The 24,953-nt window shown below is 38.2% G+C and overlaps 1 protein-coding gene across 3 annotated transcripts in view; it reads left to right on the top strand.

Moving 5' to 3' along the window:
- LOC132813460 (desmoplakin-like) overlaps positions 1-21,744 on the top strand; it is a 71,946-nt gene extending 50,202 nt beyond the window's left edge. For 2 of the 3 annotated variants that reach the window (XM_060823156.1, XM_060823161.1), the window contains exons 21-24: positions 18-125; positions 6,558-6,656; positions 6,966-8,783; positions 16,371-21,744. In XM_060823156.1, coding sequence (XP_060679139.1) covers positions 18-125; positions 6,558-6,656; positions 6,966-8,783; positions 16,371-19,523 — 5,178 coding nt within the window. In that variant the 3' untranslated portion in view covers positions 19,524-21,744. The remainder of the gene's footprint in view (positions 1-17; positions 126-6,557; positions 6,657-6,965; positions 8,784-16,370) is intronic. The other variant, XM_060823162.1, reaches the window with a different exon arrangement.
- The last annotated feature ends 3,209 nt before the right edge of the window (positions 21,745-24,953 follow it).

The raw sequence follows: 24,953 nt of genomic DNA, 5'->3' as shown, positions 1-24,953 counted from the left end.
TCTTATTTGTGGAACAGGATTATGAGCTGCAATTGGCATCGTACAGTGCTGGTCTGGAAACACTGCTTAATATTCCCATCAAGAGGCAGCTGGCACAATCAATTTCCAGTAAAATTCTTCATGAGGTGTGTAAACCATTTACTTGTTCACTACTTTTGTCTGAAGCTGCAGTATTCTGCAATCTATCTCCCTAGTTTTAAAGATCAGAAGTTTCTTTAATTTTTATTAATAATTGAATGTTTAAGCTCTTCATACAGCATTCTTTGTTCACTTTTTGAATGTGAGCACAAACCTCCTTCTTTATTTAAACCATTAACCATCTGGCTACTCCTACAACCTACAGTAATTTTCCCGCTTTATTATTAATTTGTTTTAAGGTGTAAACCTGGTTTTTCAATTTCAGTCTTATTTTAGAGAGAACTACTGGTTAAAATTCCAACCTCCATCCATCATGCACCAACTTCCATTGTAGGGAGCAAACAATAATGTTAAAAGCATGACTGAATTTAAACAACTTTTAGAGTTTGTTTGTTTTTCTTCCACTTCAGAAATGAGCACCAGCATTTTGTTTGCTTTATTTTTCAGTATTAAAATTGACCATAAATTGAGAAATTCACCAATAATTTCTAAAGATGTCTCCTGACTATAGCCCCTAACTTCAGTCTAAGAGCAGCCAAAATGTGGAGCCTAATGGTGTGAATGGCCTTCAATGGTGTTTCATCAGGATTTGTACCAAAGTTCTAGTGAAAGATCAGGAAAAGCCCAAAGAAATTCAATCCCACTGTTAGCATTTTCCAAGTTACACTGCAGGCTACACTGTTGTCAAGCAGCTTATGTCAGATTTCTTTTCCACACCTCTGTTATGCTTCCATATACTTTATTTCTGTATTTGAAAGATACCATGGAATCATTTTCTATAAGTTATATGATGGTCATCAAGTAAGATGTTACGACTAGTTGTTAAGCATTTGTTTGCAGTTGTTTGTACAACCTTCATGTTTTCTCAGCTAATTCATCATTTAGATCATTAATTTTAAAGGGTGAACACCAATTAAACCTATTGGTGTTATATGTAAGTTAATATTCACCAATTCCTCATACTTTCTAGTGAGAAATTAATGAGATAAATTTTCTTCTGTATGTGCTTGTGTTTGGACAAAAAAGGATCATCTGGGTGTAGTGCAGAGTTAAATTCTGAGGTCGAATGTTTGTCCATAGGAGAGCCTGTCTGATATTCTATTGACATATTTAATAAGGTGTGAAATCAGCAATGACATCTTCTCCTTTCACATTTCCCAGTGTACTCTTTTTGAGTCCATGCTCAAATGCATATTGATCAGGCTGGCCTTTTGTGTCATTATTGATTTTCATTCCGTTAAGTGAAATTTCCATGTGGCAATTTTCACTCTGGACACAGTGGCAAACTGGATAATGTACACCAATAGTCTTGCATACCTCGTCCAATTTACAGTTCATTTGTGGAAAGGCAAATCAGACCGGGTGTATCATATCTGAGTCGAGAGTGTGGTGCTAGAAAAGCACAGCAGGTCAGGCAGCATCCAAGGAGCAGGAGAATCGACGTTTTGGGCACAAGCCCTTCAGCAGGAATCTGTATAGTATCTGCCCGCATGCAAAAGTTGGAAATTGAGTTCAGTGTGGTAAGAATGTGCTGCTTTTCCATTACTTGTGGTAGTTTATGTTACAGATAAATGTCATGTCCACATAAATCAAGATTAGATCATCCAGGCCTGATGTAACTATGGGGTGCCGGTGTAACTATGGGGTGCCAGTGTTACTTGCCACTTAGGTGCCAAGCTATAACCATGTCCAACAAGAGACAATCTAACCATCTCTCTTTGATGTTGAATGGCTCTGCCATCACTGAATCCCCCATTATCAACATCTTCTTAATTGACCAGAAACTGAAGAGAAATGTGTGTTTTTTTTAAAAATAAGTACATTCGCTAAAAAGAGTAGATCAGAATCTATAAATCCTGCCACAAGTAACTCACGTCCTAAATTCCCAAAGCCTCTCCACCATCCACAAGACCCAGGTCAGGAGCATGATAGAATTCTCTCCAGTTGCCTGGATAAGTTCAACTTTAGTAACATTTTGGAAACTTGACACCATCCAGAACAAAGTTGCCCCAGTTGATTGGCACCACATTCACTTCAACTCTACCTCCAACATACAATGTGTACTATCTAAAGATCCACTGCAGTAAATCGCCTTTGACAATAGCATCTACCTCCTAGAAGGACAAGGACAGGTACATGGAAACACCACCACATGTGAGTTCCCTTTCAAATTGTTCAGATCCATTCTTGATGAAACTATATCAGCAATCCTGCACTGCCACGGAGTCATGATTCCTTTCTAGTGGCACTAAGGGTGTACCTACCACCCCTTTCTAAATGCCAGCCATTTAAGTGACTCACACTTTCTGTGACAAAATAAAGAAAGCTATTGATGACTATACACGTATATAAACATAACTCTTTATTTATTTAATTAGTCCATGTGTTTAATTAAGCTAGCTTATTTTTAATCCTTCAGTTAATTTATTTCACCTTTATGTTTATGTATGGGTGGCACTTTGGTTGATGTTCTGCAATCGAAGCATGTGGATGTTTGGGGGATATTGTGAGTCACTGTTTCTGTCTTGAGAAACATCATCTCAGAGGTGCAGACAAAGCATGACATTAGGGAATGAAAGTGCTTTCTGAAAACGATTCCCAGCAATCCAGAAGCATAGTTGGAGCAGAATGAGAGAGGAACATTATTTTTAAAAAGATTTAATAGGCCAGTTTTCAGAGATATTCCTGCCTCCAGCACTTCTACTGGATGTGACTTCTGAGTGGTGGCAGCAACTCTTGCATTAGTGATGGGAAGCCAATAAGTGAATTACTACGGGACACTGGTTCAAGGTGCGAGAGGGGAAGTTTAAAAGAGATGTGCAAGGCATGTTTTTGACACAAACGGTTTTGAGTGCCTGCCAAAGGAGGTGGTGGAAGCAGACACAGTAGCAGCATTCAAGAAACACCTGGATTAATACATGAATAGGCAGGGAATAGAGGGATATAGATCCTGTAAGTAAGGGCAGTTTTAATATTGAAGATCAAAATGTGTCCATGCAGGCTGAAGGGCCGAAGGGCTTGTTCCTGTGCTGTTTGGTTCTTTTGTTCTTACTATAAAAGTGATTAGTAGATGGAAAGCTGTGAAATGTTACCTATGGACTGCATGCAGTGTTTGCAGTTATGCAGGAAATTGGCAGACCATGAGATGCATTTGAGGTGATCAAACAAATGTTTTCGATGTTGCTTATCACTTACATCAGTGATTGTGCTGATGAAGCAGTTTCTGATCAAATCAGCAATATGGTGTCCTTGTCTTGTGTTGCCGTCTCCTTCTCCAATTCCCTCAGAGCAGACAGCATTCATGTTCGGTTTGCTGGCTGACCTTTAACATGCGTGTTCTGATTGTCTTTCCAAATCTTAAGGCTGTCTGCTATTCTTAATTAAGGGTCAAATAAGGAGCAGGGGGATGCCATACTAACCTTCAAACCTGCTCCTTGATTAGATTCCTTGATTCCCTTTGCGTCCAAAGATTCTACCAATCAGCCTTGAATATACTCTGACTTGAGTATCCATGGCCCATTGAAGTGGAGAAATACAACATACACAACTGGGTGAGTCTTTTATCCACTTGAGATGGTCTACTAGGATTTATTGCCCATCCCTAGTTGCCCTTGAGTTAATGGTGAACTGCTGAAGACAGTGTGCTGTTGAAAGACCCACAGTGCCAATGACATTGAAAGAATTGATGTATATTTTCAAATCAGGATGGTGTTTGGCTTGGAGGGATACTTGCAAGTGGTGGTCTTCCCATGTATTTACTGCATTTGTCCTTAGAGATGCAAGTGGTCATGTGTTTGGAAGGTTCTGTCTCAGATGTTTTGGTGAATTACTGCAGTGCATCTTGTAGATGGTACACACAGCTGCTACTGAGAATTGGTGGAGGAGACTGTGGATATCTGCGGATGTGATGCCAGATAAGAACAGAAGAACTAGAGGCAGGAGTAAGCCATTTGTCCCTTTTGAATCTGTTCCACCATTCAGTAAGGTCACAGCTGACCTTTTCATGGCCTCAGCTCCACTTACCCGCCTTCTCACCGTAACCCTTAATTCCTTAATTGTCCAAAAAAAATCTATCTTAGCTTTAAAAACATCTACTGAAGTAATACTGGGGCAGGGAATTCCACAGATTCATAACTCTCTGGGTGAAGAAGTTCCTTCTCAATTTAGTCCTAAATCTGTTCCCCTAATCTTGAGGCTATGTCCTAGTTTCACCTACCAGTGGAAATATCCTCTACCTTAACTATTTCCTTCATAATTTTATATGTTTCTGTAATATCCTCCATCATTCTTCCAAATATGATCCCACCCTACTCAGTCTTTCCTCATAAGCCAACCTCCTCAACTCAAGATCTACCTAGTGAACCTCCTCTGCACCCCCTCTAGTGCCAGTACATCCTTTCTCAAGTAAGTGGATTGCTTTATGCTAGATGGTGTCAACTTTCTTAAGCATTGTTAGAGCTGCACTTATCCAGGCAAATGGGAAATATTCCATCACACTCCTGACTTGTGCCTTGTAGATGTTTGACAGGCTTTAGGGAGTCAGGAAGTAAGCTACTTACTCTAGCATTTCTCTACCTCTGACCTCTTTTAGCTATTCTATTATATGGCAAGTTCAGTTCAGTTTCTGGTCAATGATGACCCCCAGGATGTTGATTCAGTGATGATAATGCCTTTGAATGTTGCGTGATTGTTACTTTGTTACTTCGTCTCTTACTGCCAATAAATATTGCCTGGCATTTGTATGGTGTGAATGTTATTGCCTGTTTTCAGCCCAAGCCATGATATTGCGCAGATCTTACTGCATTTGGACATTAACTGCTTCAGTGAAGATGTTTCTGGTTATTGCAGCCCTTATGTGTTTCCCCTGATCTGGAACCAATACCCATTGTTATAAATTCTCTAGGCAGAACACACACAACTTCTGTTCTCATGTAATGATACTGAAGAGTGAGATTAGATCACTTCCTTCCCTGAGATTAAGAAAATTAAATGAGAACATTACAGATGCCTTAACTGGAATCATAAGTCATCTTGTTTTAGGAACTGTTCCTTTTAATGTAGAAATTTGTACCCATTCCTCCACTCTTTTAGGAAGCTGAGAGAGCACAGTCAGGGAATTATGGGGCATTTCATCTCTCAGGACTCTATGTTTAAGGACAGGGTGACTAGCCAACTTGAAAACTTTGAACTGATCAGAGTATCAGCATTACTTGTATAAAGTAAATCATTTGTGACAAAGATTAGTGAATTATTTTTGAAGAGGTGACTGAATTCAAGGGCAGGGTAATGTCTGTGGATATCTTTCATATGGTGTTCCTGATGGCATTCACAAAAGGCCCTCAGAATCTGATAACTGAAGTGAATAAAATTGTTGGCAAGCTATTGACCCAGTTAGGAAATTGGCTGAATAGTGTAGAAGACAGAGTAGATGTAATGGGCAGTTTCTCTATTTGGCAGGGTATGATCTAAGGCCTGCAGTGGGGTCTCAACTATACATTGTATCTATTAATAACTTAAAGTAGATGACCACATATCCAAAGTGACAAAGGTTGGGAGCATAATAAACTGTGTGAATGAATGCATACAAACTCCAGAGATATTAACACTTTTTAATTGAACAGATAGAACTATTACAAATGGATATCACGTTAGGAAATATGAACTTATCCATTTTGGAGATAAGATTGGAATAAGGTACCTTCTAAATGGTGAAAAGCCAGATACCATGAAGGTCTGAACAAACTTTGGGTCTAGGTACAATTATTATTAATGTTTCATGAACAAGTGCAGAAAGTGATTAAACTAGACCATTGAAATACTTGACTTTATACCTAATGACTAAAGTACAAGAAAGGGGAAGTCTTATTTTACCTCTACTATGCTCTGAATATTGAGAGCAGTTCTGGACATCACATCTTGGAAGGAATGCAAGTCTTAAGCTAGGTAAAATAAATCTACCTCATTTTTGTTTTACTTTTCTAAGTTTCCCATTGGTGCATTTCAGTCCCAACCTCCTATGTTTTACTTATGCATCGTCCAGTTGTTGGAATTTGCGATAGCTAGTATGTGCTTCCCAGAACAAGTTTTCTGAGACTGCATGTCCCTGGTTGACAGTCATTTTCTTCTTCAGAAAGAAAACCTATGAAATGCAATACAAATAGTAGAAAGCTTTCTTAGATGGTGATATAAAGTGAAGAGAATAACCAACAAATTGTCATTTAAAATCTGGCACTGAATCTGGCAGTTGCTATAGGTCACTGGATTTAGTAACAATACTTATGATGTTAAGCTAGTCATCCAAAGTTCATGGTTTGAGATCCTATCTCACTGGGGTCTGAATTCAATAATCATCATATAGTTCCAGAAATAATCCTTAAAGTAGCCATGTTGTTATAAAATTACTCTTTGTTTTCATTTAGTCTGCAGATCTACAGTCTCGTTACATAGAACTTCTTACGAGATCTGGTGACTATTACAAGTATCTAAGTGAGATGCTGAAGAATATGGAAGAAGTAAAGGTGAATTTTTATTTTTCTGTTCCGGGAAAGTTAATATTCATGCTGTAGCTGTTCTTAAAAATAATGAAATAGTAGATGTCTGTTTTCAAATAGGAAGTAAAAGTATTAAATTTATCCAATATATTCTCATGTCATTTTAAAAACTGAACGTATTTATTATTTGGACAGCCTTAACTATTTGCTCTCAAACTATATCTAAGGTTATAAATGTAAATAACTTTTTAGTTTGTTGAATTTATGTTTATATTAAAGATGTAGGATACAAAGCAAAATATCACAGGCCGCTTCCATCTAATTTTAATTATACAGATAAAAAACACAAAAATAGAACTTTTGGAAGAGGCACTTAAACATGCCCAAGATGAGAATGCTGATAGTGTTCAGCAGAAGAGGTTTCTTGATCAACATTTGAGCCAAGTTCAAACTGAGTATGCAGACTTCAGGAAAAGAATTATGATCCTAGAGGAGCAGAAGAGAAATGTTGAATTGGACCGTGATACCATCAAGCAGAGGGAGGACTCGTACCTTCTCCAAATAAAAGAAATCAATGAGAAGATTACAAAATTGACACTTGAAATTGATGAGGAAAGAAGGAAGAGAAAAGCAGCTGAAAACTGGTATGATCAGCAAAAGAATGAGCATGACAGTGCTTTCCGAATTAAACAAAAGGAACTGGATGAAATAGTGCTGATAAAATTGGAGATTGAGAAATCAATCAAAGACAAAGAGAGAGAGCTAGACAGGCTTAAGAATGCATTTCAGGAAGAGTCTTTAAAAAGGAGACAGTTTGAAAGTGAACTAGATGAGCTTAGGGTCAAGTATGAGCAGGAAAACAGGATCTTAAAGTCACGGGTTGAAAGAGAGGTTCATGAGAGAGAAACCATAGTTGAAAAGTTAACTATAAAAAAGGAAGATGATATTGCAACTTTGAAAATTCAATTGGAGAAAGCTGTGAATGAGAAACGGAATCTCATGGAAGAAATAGAACGATTAAGAAGCTCTATCAGAGAAATTGAATTCAATAGAAAAAGGGCAGAAAAGGATTCTTTGCAGCAGAAGTCAGTTTGTATTGAGGAATCTAGGAGGAGAGAGGAACTTGAAATAGAAATTCAAACACTCACAAAACTTAAAACTGATGAAACACTGAGGCTTAAATCACTTCAGCAGGATACCTCCAAGGCTATCCAAGACAAAGGAAAGGAGATTGAAAAGCTAAGAGTTTTATTAGACGAAGAAGTCAATAAGCGGAAATATTTAGAGAATGAAAATGATAAATTAAAACAACAGCAAATTGATTTTCAGAAGAAGGACACAGAAAAAATTACCAAACTTAAAACTACAGAACAAGAGATTACAGTCATAAAGGTAGAACATGAGAAAGTATCCAGAGAAAGATCTAAGTTGCAACAAGAAGTTGAACGTTTGCAAAACAATATAAGGGAAGCAAACAATGCCAAATATAAGATTGATGAAGAACTAATACAATTAAGAAGGAATGTACTTGAAGAATCATCAAAGCGAAAGAGGGCTGAGGAAGAGGCTGAGCGCCTTGAACAAAAATGCAAGGATCATACTTTCTCAGTTACGCAGCTCACAGAACAAATTAATCATATCTCACTCATGAAGAAAAAAGTTGAAGATGATCTTTCCAAACAGCAGAAAGCTTTTGACCAGCAGCTGAAAGAGAAGAATATTAGCACAGGAGAATTGAATAGACTGTATGCTGATGTTGAAACATTGCGTCGCCAGTTGAGTCAAGAGCAAGAAAGTACAAGACAGGCTTGTCAGAGATATGAGCATGTCCAAAAAACTAGTGAAGAAAAAACCAAGGCTTTGAATGAGAGTCTAAGTGAAATAGACAGACTGCGTTCAGTGGTAGAGAACCTCACAAAAGAACGACTGAAGCTGGAAGAAGAGTTGAGAAATTTGAAATCAAATTTTGATGATTTTAAGAGATTCAGAGATGATGCAGAAGATGATAAATCAAGAACCATCTCTGAATTGAGGCAGCAACTTGAACTAACAAACAAAAGAACCACTGACCTTCAAGGGCTAATTAATGAGTTAAAGAATGAAAGGGAAAAATTGAGACTGGAAGTTGAAACATTCCAAAAGCAGGCTCTAGAGGTACATGCAAGTTTTACTGTTTTATCATGTGAAGTATTTTGTATTAGTCTTATTAACAATGTTTACTGTGTTTTTAAAGAAAATGTCAAAGCTAATGTCATTCACTTCCTTGCAGTATTTCAGATATTCTTAGTTGGGTACCCTTAATTGTGAGAGAAAGTGAGGACTGCAGATGCTGGAGATCAGAACTGAAAATGTGTTGCTGGAAAGCGCAGGAAGAAGGGCTTATGCCCGAAATGGTGATTGTCCTGCTCCTTGGATGCTGCCTGACCTGCTGCACTTTTCCAGCAACACATTTTCTACCCTTAATTGTGGACATGAATTGAAGCAGAATTTCTGAAGTTCCCTAATCTAACATGAGTGATTCATAAAATGGCTGCATATATAATTCCCCCAGGGTTTCCATTAAAATTACTGGAGACAATGACTGACTTTCTACAGTAGTTATTGCTACTTTCTTCCAAGCCCAGAGGATAAAGGAAAATACAGAGGTTAACATTTTGTTTCCGATCTTAAAAATTGCATTAAGGCAATTGCGAATTAACTTCAACATTATGTCTAGGGATTTGTTATAAATTTGATTATTTCACAAATGTTGATCCATATGTCAGCAAAATGCAATTTATAGCCAGTCAAGTGACTTTAAATGCTGTATCTGAACAAATGCTGTTATTTGGGCAGAAAATCATCAAAACCTTCAGGAAATTAGCACAACTAATGCTGTTCAATTCAGATGATCTATTTCCAAGGTTGCAATGAGATTGGAGACTCCCACCAAAATGATCAGATTCCAGGAATAACTACATTTATATAAATAAAACATTTACGTAATATCTTCTGAGAATATTTTGAGCACGAGTGACCTTGTGATATAAGTCCTATGATTCTATCTGTCTCAAAAACAAACAAAGCTGTTAGCTTCACATAGAAGAATAAGAGGGCCAGATTCATGTGAGTTCCTTTCCGCTAGCTTGATTTGTAAAAAATATTGATGTTTGATTTTTGCTGGTGGGCCAAAAATAGAATTCTAACAGCACAGCAATATGTAACAAGAGCAATACCTTCTTGAGGGTAGCTTACAATGAGCTTTTCTAATGGTGCCAGTGAATAAAAAGAAAATCTTTGCAAATTTACACTTCCCTTGCCAATGTTGTGAATAGAATTAACTATGAATGTTTCTGACACAGAAGTGAGTTCTTATCTGTGCTGTGGCCAACAGATACCCTTTACTTGACGTTACTTTTAAACCCTGATGTCAGGTCATTACCTCTGCGCTGCTGGTTCTGCTCTTTCTGTGTTGTAGCAGTGACCACACTTCAAAAGCACTTTTAATGTCTGCAAAATGATTTGAAACATGTTGAGATCATGAAAGATGCTATACCAAATGGAAATGTTTTATTTCTTTACAATTTGAAGGTTGATGCTCTTGTTCTTTAAATTGCTCATTTTCTGCTACTAAAAGCACTTTTTATCATTTTGAGATAGAGAAGTGTTAAGGACTTCTATTATTTGCTCCTTGTCCTGATCCTTTACTGACCTAACTGTGTGCAAGATTGTTTGTTCTTAAATTTATTGCATATTCTAATTGTTTCATGTCATGTACTGGCTTTTTTCTTACCCTTTACCCTTGTGATTTAATGTTTTTAAAATTTTCTCATGAAAGAAGTCTATGACCTACATAAATGAAGCCTTCTCTGTGTCCACTACAAAGCTTCTTCCTTGATACTTGAGGATAAATTTATATATTCAATAGATGTATTCAATAATATATTCAATATATGTTATTTAAGTTAGACTTTTCAGTTTTGGCTAACTTCTATAATCCTAAGTATTATTGTAGTTGGTGGAAGTTGCAAAACACTGTTTTCAAGTTGCTACCTTTGAATCACCACTCTCCCATCCCATCTGATCTTAAGGTACTTTGTAGCAACATTATAGAATAGGATGTAACACTGAGTTTGGGTAAATTACCATAGCCTTGGCCAGTGTAGTAGGCTTCAAGAAATTCTTTAGAGAGGGAAACGAGGGTAGAATGGAAAAGAGGTTTAGGGAATACAGTTCTCGAGGTTAGGCCTTAAGCAGTTATTGACTTGGCCACCAATAGCGGAGTGACCAACATCAGCGATGCTCAGGAGATTAGAGGTGGAGAAGTACTGATAGTTTGGAGAATTGTAGGGTTGGAACAATTTATAAAGGTGGAAAGGGGCAAGACCATGGAGGTGTTTGAAAGCAAGGATAAGAATTTTAAAAGCTAAGCTAAGCATTAATGGGTGGCACGGTGGCACAGTGGTTAGCACTGCTGCCTCACAGCGCCTGAGACCCGGGTTCAATTCCCAACTCAGGCGACAGACTGTGTGGAGTTTGCACGTTCTCCCTGTGTCTGCGTGGGTTTCCTCCGGGTGCTCCGGTTTCCTCCCACAGTCCAAAGATGTGCGGGTCAGGTGTATTGGCCATGCTAAATTGCCTGTAGTGTTAGGTAAGGGGTAAATATAGGGGTATGGGTGGGTTGTGCTTCGGCGGGTCAGTGTGGACTTGTTGGGCCGAAGGGCCTGTTTCCACACTGTAAGTAATCTAATCTAATTTTGTGACTCCTGGCTTATGATCAATGTTAAGTTAGTTGAAACACGTAATAGGGGAACTTGTTGCTAGTTAGGACACGAGTAGAACACAGGAGTTTTGAATCACCATGTTTACAGATGGTGGAGCATTGAAGTCCAGCCACAAAGACATCACCATAGTAATGTCTCAAGATACTGAAAGGCATTGATGAGGGTTTTGCCAGCAGCAGATGAACTGTAGGATGGCTGAAATTAGTTAATATTGCAGAAGTGAAAATATTCTCATTGGCATGCTATACTATAGAATGGATCAGTTGAGATGGTTGCATACATTTAAAGGGATGTTTCAGAATAAAGAATGGGCCCCTGAACCTATTCTGGCAATAATACTGACAACTTGTGCTCCATGCTCTGAGCCAAGTTCAATACAGCACTGGCATCTACCTGACAATGAGGAGCTTTTCCCAGGTACATCCTGTACACTAAAAGCAAGAAAAATCCAATCCAATTACCATCCCACCCTCTCAGTAATCAGTAAGGTGAGGGAAGATGGTCATCAACAATATTATCAAGCAGCACTTAATTTCCAATAACTGCTTATTGATGTTCAGTTTGGTTTGGATTCTGCCAAGGGCATTTGGCTCTCGACCTCATTATAGCCTCTGTTCAAACATGGACAAAAGCTGAACTGAATACAGCATTTGACCAAGTGTGGCATCAAGGAGCCCGAGCAAATCTGGAGTCAATGGGAATCCAGGGGGAAACTCTCCACTGATTTGGAATTATACAAGCACAAAGGAAGATGTTTGTGGTTGTTGGAAGCCACTCGGCTAGCTCCAGGATATCTCTGCATGAATTGCTCAGAACAGTGGCCTAGGGTCAATCATCTTCAGTTGCTTCATCAATGACCTTCCATCCTTCATTAGGTCAGAAGTGAGGATGTTTGCTGATGCTTACAGTGTTCAGTAACATTCACGATTTTCTTTTACCCATGCTGTCCAAGTCTATATTCAGAAAGATCTGGACAACATCCAGATTTGGCAGGTAACATTTGTGCCACGTAAGTGCCAGCAAGAGAGAACCTAGACCATTGTCGCTTGACATTCATTGGAATTAGCATTGCTGAATCCCAAAAATCAACGTCTTGGGCATTACCATTGATCATAAACTGAACTGGACTATCATATAAATACTGTGGCTTCAAGAGCAGTGAAATGCTCAGGATCCTACAGCGAGTAACTCCCCTCCTGAATCCCAAAGCCTGTCCACCAAGTGGCATGGTGGCACAGTGGTTAGCACTGCTGCCTCACAGCACCAGAGACCCGGATTCATTTCCCACCTCGGGCATCAGTGTGGAGTTTGCACATTCTCCCCGTGTCTGCGTGGGTTTCCTCTGGGTGCTCCGGTTTCCTCCCACAGTCCAAAAATGTGCCAATTAGGTGAATTGGCTATGCTAAATTGCCCGTAGTGCTAGGTGAAAGATTAAATGTAGGGGAATGGGTCTGGATGGGTTGTTCTTCGGAGGGTCATGTGGACTTGTTGGACTAAAGGGCCTGTTTCCATACTGTAAGTAATCTAATCTAAAAGGCACAAGTCAAGAGTGCGATGGACTATTTCCTATTTGTTTAGATGGTTGCAGCTCCAGCAACACTCAGGAAATTTGATGCCACAAAGCATCCCTTTTGATTGGCACTATGCCCAAAAGCAATTACTCCTTCAGCCACCGATACACATTAACAACAGTGTGTACCATCTATAAAATGCACTAGAACAATTCACTAAGCCTTCTTTGACAGTACGCACAAACCTGTAATCAGTACCATCTAAAAGGACAAGAACAACAGATACATGGGAATACAATTCCCTATAAGTTCTGCTCCAAGACACTTACCATCTTAACTTGGAAATATGTTTAGTTAAAAATCACACAATGCCAGGTGATAGTCCAACAGATTTATTTGGAAGCACTAGCTTTCAGAGTGATGCTCCTTCATCAGGTAAGTTGTGGAACAGGACTATAAGACGCAGAATTTATAGCAAAAGGTTACACTATCATGCAGCTAACATATATTAAATAGACTTAAATTAAATCTTTCACCTTTTAGAATGGTTTTGTTAGTTTCGGTCCGAAAAGGTTAATTAAGAGGAAGAAATTAACGTATGAGATGAAGCTTGCTGGAGTTGTAAAAACAGCAAGAGTTTCTATGGGCTTTTTTAAAATGGAAAAGAGTAAATAAAGTGAGTTTAGCTCCTTTAGTAGACTATAAGGAAATGAAACAAACAAATATCTTGATCCTATCTTCGCAATAGAGGATAGGAAAAACATTCCAACATGTGGAAGGGATAGAGGAATTTGGTGAAACTGCAACCAAAAGGGAAGTGATAGAGTTGTGAGCTGACTAGTCTCCAAGTCCGAATGGACTTCATCCTAGAATCTCAAAGAGATTGCTAATGAACTAGATGCATTGCTTTAAACTTTCAAAAGGTTCCCTCTTTTCAGGAATGGTTCCTATAGATTGGAAATTAGCAAATACAATCCCTTTATTCAAGAATGAACAATGGCAGTAACCAGGAAACTAAAGATAAGTTAGATTGCCATCTGTCATGCAGAATGTATATAATTGATCATTAAAATATTTGTAGCTGCACATTTAGAAAACCTCAAGGTAAGTGGGAGGAGTCTGCATGCTTTCATCAAAAGGAAATCCTGTTTAACCAAATTCTTTGAACAAGTAACATGCTGTGGATAAAACGGAACCTGGAGACATACTTTACTTGGATTTCCAGAAAGAATTGTAGTAAGATATCACATCAAAGATCATTGCAGAAAATGAAAGCTCATAGTACAGGAGTTAACTTATTAATATGTATTGAATATTGGCTGGCAGGAAATACAATATGCACGACTGGGCTGTTAGTAAGATTATAGTGAGAGAAGTATCACAAGGCTCTGTGCTAGAGGCCAAACTACTTATAATTAACTCTGACTAGTCTTGGCATGCTAACTATAATTGTACATAGTTATCAAGATAGGTAGGAAAGTAGGTTGTGAAGAAAAGATAAGATGGTTGTCAGAAGATACAAATAAGGTTTAGTGAGTAGGCAAAAATCAGGCAGATAATGTATAATTTTGAAAAATATGAAATTATTCACTCTGATTGATAGTAGCAATGAAGAAGTTGATTATTACTGGAGAAATGAAAAGCAACTATGGAATTCTGAATTGCGGAGGGATCTTAGTGTTCTAGAGTCACTAAAAGTTAATATGCAGTTACAGGTCAGAAGAAGACTCGTGGAATACTATCCTTTTATTATAAAACTAGTTGAACTTAAAAGTGAGAATGTCATGCTTTGTTTATATTGCTCATTGATGAGACCACACCTTGAATGCTCTTATGTAATTTTAGTAACAAAATTGAGGGATGTAAATGCATTGAAGGTAATTCAGAGGAGATTTACTAGATTGATACCTCAAATGAGACTTAAAAGGATAGGTTCAACAGGCAAGGCTTGTTTCCACCGGGGTTTAGAGTGAGGACTGGCTTGATTGAGACACATAAGATCCTGAATGTTCTTAACAAAGTGGACATAGAATGAAGTTTCTTCTTGTGGTAGCCCAGAACTAGGAATCACTATTTTCAAATGAAGGATTGCTCCTTCAAAACAGATGAAGGGAATTTTCTTCAGAGTTGTTATTTTTAAAGAGGAGACATATTTGGTTTAGGAAAGGAAATCCTAGATTTTTGGGGGTAGGTGGGAATGTAGATGTTGAAACACAAACATTGCAATGAAAGAGTTTTCTTTATCATTTCGTGGAACATGTCCTTAATTTACTACCCCACTTGTCCCATCCAATCCTTGTTATTGTTAAGGATGAAAAGGAGACAGATTAACGGTCATTAATGCAATTTATATATCCTGTAAGTGTATGGTGATGTGTTTCTCTTATTGTAGAATGGGGGAACAGCAATGAAAATGACAGCTTAATAAAGTGTAGGAGGCAGTGTAAGAGAATTGATGCTATAATTGATGCTGAAAGCATTTAAAAGAGATATCCCTTGTTTCATTCTCTGCAGTATTCTTAGGTTTAATCGAATGATATGTATAACTTGTTTTCAAATCAAGTATCCACTAGGTGAATGATCATAGCTCTCTTCTTGGCCTTTTCATAAAATGTGAATTTCTCATCTTAATATCCTTTGAGTATTGCCAAGATATATCTTTCCAAAATCCTTTCTAGCCCTTAGTTGAGTATTGGCAAACAGACCAGACTGCAAATAGACTAATCTTTCATGTGTGTGTATCATACACCAGAAAATCACACATTCCTAAACTGCAAAAACATGGAGTATCATGTTGAGTTTGGTTGCATTTGAGTGACCTGTGGTGTTTTGCAGGGGTGGGAGGAAGAGTTGTGTGCTTGAAATGGTGTTTCACTGCCTTCCAGATGAAGTAAGACATAGCAACAAACTCAGAAGGGTGGTCACATATGAAAGGGCAATAGCAGTAAGCCTTGCAATGGCCCTACTTGAGAAAGTTTGTCTAAAATGGGCCCAGGTATCTCCTCTGCTTACAATTGTTATTGAGGAAACAATGACTTAAAGATTTTTTGGAGAATTTAATTCAGAATATTCCAAGGCCTCTCTTCCCCATTCAATACAGGCTCCAGTTCTTTACAGTCTTTAAGTTTGCTTAGCAATTGTTCTGATGAAGATCTCATAATGTTGCATGTTAAAACATTCCTGACTTTTCGTAGTAAAGTAGAAAATTATAACGTTAAAAATGGATAACTAAACCACAGGAGAAATATTTTTGAGATTGGTAACATAGAATAACTTAGTTTTTCATTTGAAAGATTAATCTCTGGAGCACAAACTTGAAATTAAACAACTAGTTGGAAGAATAATATTGATATTGAGCAAATATATATATTTGGTTTAAAGTAATCATTTTAAAAATCTGTATTTTGATGATTTCACTTTTGAAATGTGGAAAGAAATAATTATTTATCTTTTACCTTAACATTTAGGCGACTAATATGATTCAGCAGACACATTCTGTTCAAAAAGAGATTTTGCAAGAAAAGGAGTCTCTCCTACTAAAAATCAAGCTCTTAGAGCAGGATAAATCGAGACTTCAACGGTATGAAGATGATCTAAGTCGAATAAAGGCACAATTAGAAGCTGAATCCCGCTTGAAGCAACGACTTCAGGATGAAATTGATGCAGTTAAATCTGATCTAAGTTATTGGAAGAATCAAGCAGAAATACGACAGTTAGAAAAGGGCAAAACCAGCAATGAATTTGAGCAGTTAAAAGCTGAAATTGATAGATTGAAATTGGAACTGCGAATGACGGAAGAAAGGTATAGACAGAAACTGGAGGAAAGTGAAAGAGCAAAGAGATCTGAACTGGAAGCACTGCGTATTAAAACTAAACTAGAAATAGAAAAACTCAGTCAAGAAGTGCCAACCTTCAACAAACAGACTCAGACAGAGAATATAGTTACAGTTGATCCATCAAAACTTCTATTTGATGGAGTCCGTAAAAAGGTCACAGCAAACCAGTTGTATGATTGCCAACTTATTGATAAATCAACTTTAGATCAGCTGTTAAGAGGCCAGAAAACAACGATGGATGTTTCGGATGAAATTAAATTGAATCTACGTGGTTTAGAGAACATAGCTGGAGTCTACTCACAGAAAAATGGAGAAAAACTTTCTATGTCAGAAGCAATGAAAAGGAATATTCTTACTCCTGATGTGGCCTTGTCACTTTTAGAAGCACAGGCAGCTACTGGGTATATCATTGATCCAAACAAAAACAAGAAGATGACAGTGAATGAAGCTGTGGCTGTGGGCCTTGTCGAATATAAAGATCGAGACAAACTTCTGGCAGCAGAGAAGGCTGCAACTGGATTTAAAGACCCATTTACAGGAAAAGTTATCTCCCTGTACGAAGCCATGAAGAAAGATATTGTTGACCGAGAGACTGGTCTTCGTTTGTTTGCAGCGCAGATTGCAGCAGGAGGGATAATTGATTCGGTGAACAGCGTATATCTGCCAAAAGAGCTTGCTTATAAAAGGGGACTGATTGATGCAGAAATGTACCAAACACTTGCCTCTCCTTTTGATGACTCAAAAATTTTTGTTGATCCAAATACAAAGACAAAAGTGTCCTATCAACAACTGAAGTTGGCCTGTAGAACAGATCCTGGAACAGACTTGCTTCTTTTGCCAGTGGAAAAGCATGAAATAATGATACCAGGGATTAGAGCAGATGTGTCAATAGACAATCTCGTAGAAGCCAATGTTATAGATAAAAATACAGCTGCTGCTCTTGCGCATGGAACAGTAACAGTAGAGCAAATCAGTAACAAGTATAAGGGCTACCTGCAAGGCAGCAATAGCATTTCAGGAGTATATGTTGAAGCCACAAAGGAGAAGCTTCCAATCTACCATGCCATGAAGAAAGGCTTGCTTAGACAGGGCACAGCCCTCGAGCTTCTGGAAGCTCAGGCAGCCACAGGCTTTGTAGTTGATCCTGTCAATAACCAAAAGCTGACTGTTGAGGATGCCGCTGCAAAAGGAATTATAGGTCAAGAATTCAAAAGCAAACTACTTTCAGCAGAAAGGGCTGTTACTGGTTATAAAGATCCAGAAACTGGGAACATCATCTCATTGTTTCAGGCAATGAGGAAAGGCCTGATCGAGCACTGTCATGGTATTCGTTTGCTGGAAGCTCAAATTGCAACTGGAGGAATTATTGATCCAAAGCATAGCCATCGTTTGCCAGTTGATGTTGCTTACAAACGCAATTATTTTGATGAAAAATTGAATGAAATTTTGATGGATCCAGATGATGATACTAAAGGCTTCTTTGATCCCAACACAGAAGAAAATCTGACCTATCTTCAGTTAGTTGACCGGTGCATAACTGATAAATCCACAGGTCTTTGTTTGTTGCCACTGAGAGACAAGAAAAAGGAATCCAAAACCACGAGGTCATCTGCAGTGAGAAAACGTAGAGTTGTAATTGTACATCCTGATACAAATCAAGAAATGACAGTACGTGAAGCCTACCATAAAGATTTGATTGATTATGAGACTTTTCTAGAGCTTTCTGAACAGGAAGCAGAGTGGGAAGAAATAACAATAACGGGTTCGGATGGAACCACAAGGACAGTTATTGTTGACAGAAAAACTGGTAATCAGTACGACATTGAAGAGTCTTTAAAGAAAGGTTTAATTGATAAGAAGAGTCTTGAGGACTACCGTTCTGGAAGTATGACACTTACGCAGTTTGCAGACATGTTCACTGATAAGATTAATATCAGCACATATAATGGAAGTGCACCAAATAGTTTGACAAACCTTAATCCATGCCTATCCCCAACTATTAAAGTAACATCTTTTGAATCTTTAGATGATGCCAGTCCAATTGCAGCTATATTTGATATTGAAACATTGGAAAAGATAACAATTTCTGAAGCCATACGTCGTAACATTGTTGATGCTATTACAGGGCAAAGGTTGTTGGAAGCCCAGGCCTGTACAGGAGGTATAATAAATCCTGGAAATGGTCAAAAACTGCTCATTCACGATGCTGTATCTCAGGCTATTATTGATGAAGAAATGGGAAAGAGATTAAAGCCAGCACAGAAAGCATACGTTGGTTTTGAAGATGTGAAGAGCAAAAAAAGGCTGTCTGCGGTAGAAGCAATGCAAGAAAATTGGTTACCATATGAAGCCGGACAACGATTCCTTGAGTATCAGATGGCGACAGGTGGACTCGTTGTGCCAAATGTTTCGGGACGAATCACTGTTGATGACGCAGTAAGAAAAGGTTTGATGGGTGCCAAAACAGCGGAGAAACTGAAAGATACCAGTAGCCATTCAAAAAGCCTAACTTGTCCTAAAACAAAATTGAAGATTTCATATAAAGAGGCAGTAGATCGATCTATGGTTGAAGATAAAACTGGCCTACGGATGTTGGAAGCTGCATCATTTTCTACAAAAGGAATTAACAGTGCTTATAATGCAGGTGGATTCTCTGGACCAAATTCGCGTTCAGGTTCTCGTTCAGGTTCACGAAGCGGGTCGCGAAGAGGAAGTTTTGATGCCACCTCCTACAATGTGTCTGTCAGTACACACACAACCCATTTGAGCACTTCCATGCGCTAACCGTTTGCTACAAATATCAAAGCAATGTGGATTTTCGAAATTTGTTGAAGATCCAAATCTTTACTTTTATTTTCAGATTGTTTTATTCCACACCTGTGCCCTGTCAAAATCAGTACCTGTTTAATTTGTGCTATGTTTATTAATCAATATCCCAAGATTTCAAATAATAAACGATTCACTTAGGTTAGCTTGTCAGCTGAGATGAGGTATCAAGAGATTGCCCACTTGTGTGCATTATCAGCCACATGGCACCATTAGAGAGCTGGGATGCTATGGAAAACTGATGGCCCAACTCCCATTCAAAATTGAAGACTGCAGCTAACACACACATCCTCAAATGCCACAATAACTCTTATATAGCCAGTGATATTTATATGGGAACTATGAGGTTATGGGAGATTACCTAATACTTTACCATGCAATTGCTAAGCATCTGGCTCCTTTGATAGATAATACCTAAAGCAAAACAAAAACAAAATATTGACACTGGAAATCTAAAATGAAAGTATGGTATTGAAAATAATGAGAGACTGGGAGGCAGGGTTCAGGTTTCGAGTCAAGAGTAACACCTCTCCAAAATAGATTGTGTCCTCTATTCTGAAGAAGGGTCACCATTCACCTCTAAAAAGGAAATTCTGGAAAATCTCAGCAGGTCTGGCAGCATCTTTAAAGAGAGAAAAGAGCTGACGTTTCGAGTCTAACTGACCCTTTGTCAAAGCTGTGTGCAAGTACGGTGGCACAGTGGTTAGCACTGCTGCCTCACAGCGCCAGAGACCCGGGTTCAATTCCTGACTCAGGCGACTGACTGTGTGGAGTTTGCACGTTCTCCCCGTGTCTGCGTGGGTTTCCTCCGGGTGCTCCGGTTTCCTCCCACAGTCCAAAGATGTGCAGGTCAGGTGAATTGGCCAGGATAAATTGCCCCTAGTGTTAGGCAAGGGGTAAATGTAGGGGTATGGGTGGGTTGCGCTTCAGCGGGTCGGTGTGGACTTGTTGGGCCGAAGGGCCTGTTTCCACACTGTAAGTAATCTAATCTAATCTACCTGTAATCCTGGAGGCTGCATGCAGGGTTGAATTTGAGTTGAAATCCACGTGGAGTAAGTTGGAGGTGAAGACAGTCACCGAGGAAGGAAATATGGCTGTGGAAGCGAGTCTTAGTAAATACCTTGTCTAACACAGAGAAAAGGAAAGCAGTGAAGGTGGACAGGGGGAGAGAGACAAATGAAATCCCTGTCTGAGAGAAGAGCAGTACTACTACAGGGTAGGCATTCCTGGAAGAGAGGTGGCAGTGGATTAAACACTTGAATAAAAGCAAATTACTGCAGATGCTGGAATCTGAAACCAAAAGAGAAAATGCTGGAAAATATCAGCAGGTCTGGCAGCTTTGACAAAGGGTCAGTTAGACTCAAAACATCAGCTCTTTTCTCTCCTTACAGATGCTGCCAGACCTGCTTAGATTTTCCAACATTTTCTCTTTTTGGTTTCCAATTCCAGCATCCGCAGTAATTTGCTTTTTTTTATTACACCATTCACCTCACTGGCCTGAACTCTCTTTTCTCACTCTGTGCATGCTGCCAGACCTGAGTGTTTCCATCGCGTTCTAGAGCTGGGGGTACAATTTAAATCTAAGAGCTTTCCCATTTAAAATAGAGATGAGAAAGCCTTTCCTTTTGAGGAAATTCTTTTCCAGAGAGCGGTGAAGGCTATGTCATTGAATATGCTCAAGGCTGAGTTTTGATCATTTGGTGGGTCTGGTGTTAATGTGACAGGGAGAAAAATGGAGTTAACAACCTATTCAAATTGGCCTACTTTTCTTATTACTTATGGTCTTCAGTATGAAACCTATTGAAGAAATTCTTTTACATGGTTAACACTATCATATAGCTGGTTCAAAAATGCCTTACATTTGTGCCAATGAAGAAACACAGTTAAAAATGTTAATTCTTCATGGGATTTTATTGTGTAGCACTGAGTTTTTCTGTATTGAAAGGTTTGTGTACATAAAGAATATAAGTTGATCTTAAGGGGCTTCACTGGAGTGAATGTAATCTCATAACTGCCTTATAGTAGGATGTTTTTAGTAGTGGGGCAGAGGAAATCATTCTTAACATTGTATTTTTTTGATGAATATTCATTACTTGGATTTTCGGTTTGAGTGCATGCTGAATTTGAAGATTGTATTCTTTTCTTTTATTAATAAAGTTTCATAATTTCATTATTTTAAGTGACTTTGTATGTCATTAAATGTTATCAATCCTATTATGTTCACATGTTGAAATATCATTATATAAGTGGGCAATGCAATTTCAGGGCAGAGGAGGCATGTTTTTTGGTGCATGATTGGCCACACCTAGCATCCAAATGTTTCTCCTGGGCTGGGTGTGTGCAGAGACAGATGAATTTCCAGGTATGTGAACCTGTCCTTTTAAAATGGCTGCCACCTAATTTTCAGTGCAGGGCATTGGAAAATTGGCAAGTGACCTTGGAAGACCTGAGCAGGATGCCAGGTATGGAGCCAGATGGGCAGAAAGTCTGCCTGCCTTGGGACTTGAGCCTGGTGTATAAAGTTTTAAATTAAAAATTAGATACTCACCTCACTTTGTACACTTGTCTGGTGACCCATACATGTTGATTTATATCCCCGTTTGCTCCCTCAGGCTTATTATAGCATCCATGTATCTCATCCATTATCTTTGCCTTTTCACCAACCATGCCAACTCACCTAGTATGCATTCTGGGTAGACCTAACGACCCATAAATAAATCAGACAAAGTAAAAATAATTTAAATACTGTAAGGGTTATTTTGGATTTTATTATAGTGAAAGAAATGCTAATCATAAAAACCCATTTATTATATTTCAATTCCTTCTCATCAATGAAGTCTTAGAAAAGTCAACATTTTCTTTCATGTGCATTAAGCACTGGAATTGATAACCTCTCATCAAGGATTCAAATAGTTTTGTAGTTGTGAAATAGACAGTGTCCACCATGATAACTTTGACTTTTGCCAAGTGATCAGGTCATAGGAGCATAACCCTCAGTTTCTCTTCTTTGATAGCAATTCTTGACTAGCATCTTTAACGCTTTAGATTTTCCAATAGATTGCGAACAGTGGGTCTCTCAAGAGGCTTTTTTAAAAGTCACTTTACAGGATATCACTATTAGGTTACTGAGTAGTTCAAGCTGATGTTAATTGAACTTTACTTTTAAACCAAGATGTAATTAAGGTTTTTGGAGGAAAACTAATCTTAAGTCAGGTTCTGAACAATGAGCCTTATATTTGGGCTAGACTGACAGATGATGTTTCATGGTGTATCAGAAGTTGGAAAGGTTCCTTTGATAGACCAGTTTTTGCTAGTTTTGCACACTTGTGAAGTGTTCAAGATTATACAGTACTTAAAATAAAAATCCAATCTTTTAATCTTTATCGCTGTATTGATTTACTGATAACTTAAGATCTCTTTTTTGAAGAAGACTCAGTCATACAGCATGGAAATAGACCCTTTGATCTAACAAGTCTGTGCTGAATGTTATCCCAAACTAAGCTAGTCCCACCTTTCTGCTCCTGGCACTGATCCCTCCAACCTTTCCTATTCATGTACTTATCTAAATGTCTTTTAAGCACGCTAATTGTTCCCACATCCACCACTTCCTCAGAAAATTCATTTCACATGTAAATCACCCTTTTTTTTTTAAAAAAAAGGTCCCTCATGACTTTTTCAAATCTTTCTCTTCTTACCTTTAAAATGTGTCCCCTAGTTTGATATCGCACATCCTAGGGAAAAGACACCTACCATTAACCCTATCAATACTGCTCATGATTTTATAAATGTCTATAAAGTCTCCTCAACCTCGTAGTGAACAAAGTCCCAACCTATCTAGCCTTTCTTTATAACTTGAACCTTCCATACCCAGTAACATCCTAGTAAATCTCTTCTAAACCCTCTCCAGCTTAATATCCTTACTGTAACTGGGTGACCAAACTGACACAGTACTCCATAAGAGGCCTATGTCATGTACAACCTCAATATGCTCTATGACTCTATGACTTCCCAACTCCTATACTCAAAGGATTGAACGATGAAGGCCAGTACGTTAAACACCTTTTTAACTACCCTGTCTATATGTGGCACAAACTTCAAAGAATTATGGAGCCCTAGGTCCCTCTGTTCTACAACACTACCCAAGGCCTATCATTAATTGTATTAGCTCCCTCCTTTGTTTTTTGTACCAAAATGCAATACTTCGTGTTAGAGATAAAATGGTTTTGTTACTTTTTTTAAACTTCAGTAAAATGAAATGTCCTCAACCGTAAATAAAGACACACACATTTCGAACTTTTTTTAATAATTAAGTTGAAAATCTTAGATAATTCCCAGCACATATCCCACGTGAAACAGCAATAACTGCTCAGTGCTTGGAAATTAAGTATATCCTTTTTACAAAGGTAAGTCTTCCTTCAGTCCACAGCAGGCAGAGGAGTCAGCAGAATACTTAGGAAATACTTCTGTCTCACTTTCAAAAACATTTTCCACTGGACCATCTGTTATTAGTGGCCACAGAAGGAATAACAATATTTCAAGAAGAAATAAATTAAAACTTCACAACTATAATACTTGAGTCTCAGCTCTAAACCATGATTTGAATCTGAACAGTGAAGGATCGAGACTATGCTGGGTTTGCCAAGAAATCTTTAAAATGTTTTCTTGTACCACATTGAGAGATATGGCACAGATGTCTTCTGCCAATTCTTATCACAATTGCAGACCTGTATCCCAAGAGGCCATTACAGGTATATAACAGATTGTCAGCCTATCCTCTTCTGCTGGCACACACTTTACTCTCATTTTAATGGTTATATTTGTAATCCATATACACCTTGTTGAAGAGGTCACTGACTCCAAATCTTGCATCATCTGTAGTTCGGAAGAAGGGTCACATTGGACTCCACGTTAATATTCTTTTGCTCTCCACAGATGTTGGCAAACTTGCTGAGTTTCTTTATTTTAGCTGTCATTTCAACAACTTTTATTATGTAGTGTTATTAATGTAATAAAACATGCCAAGGTGCTTTTCACGAGCACTTTTAATCCAGCTTGGCACAGCAGCTCAGAAGAGGAGGGATTTTATGGTGCAAAGACTAAGATTTTGGGGTGCACTTTGACAGTCTCTAATTGTAATTTATTTGAAAGACCTGATTTTGAGAGAGCCTAAGTTCAAAGGTCATTATTAGTTACTGGGCCTATTCCAGCCAGAAATAAGTTTTCACAGGGTTCACAAATTTATTAAGTTTATCATAACATAAAATAAATAATACTCAAATGTGATTTTTTTTAAAAGAGGCCACGCACTTCAGGATATCAGTTCATCACACTAGGTGGCTGGATACTGGTCACTTGTGTTCTGTTTATTGAAGATCATCTGACTGCAAT

Source organism: Hemiscyllium ocellatum, chromosome 4, assembly GCF_020745735.1.
Source record: "Hemiscyllium ocellatum isolate sHemOce1 chromosome 4, sHemOce1.pat.X.cur, whole genome shotgun sequence".
Lineage (NCBI taxonomy): Eukaryota > Metazoa > Chordata > Chondrichthyes > Orectolobiformes > Hemiscylliidae > Hemiscyllium > Hemiscyllium ocellatum.
This window is presented reverse-complemented; position numbering and strand designations above follow the sequence as displayed.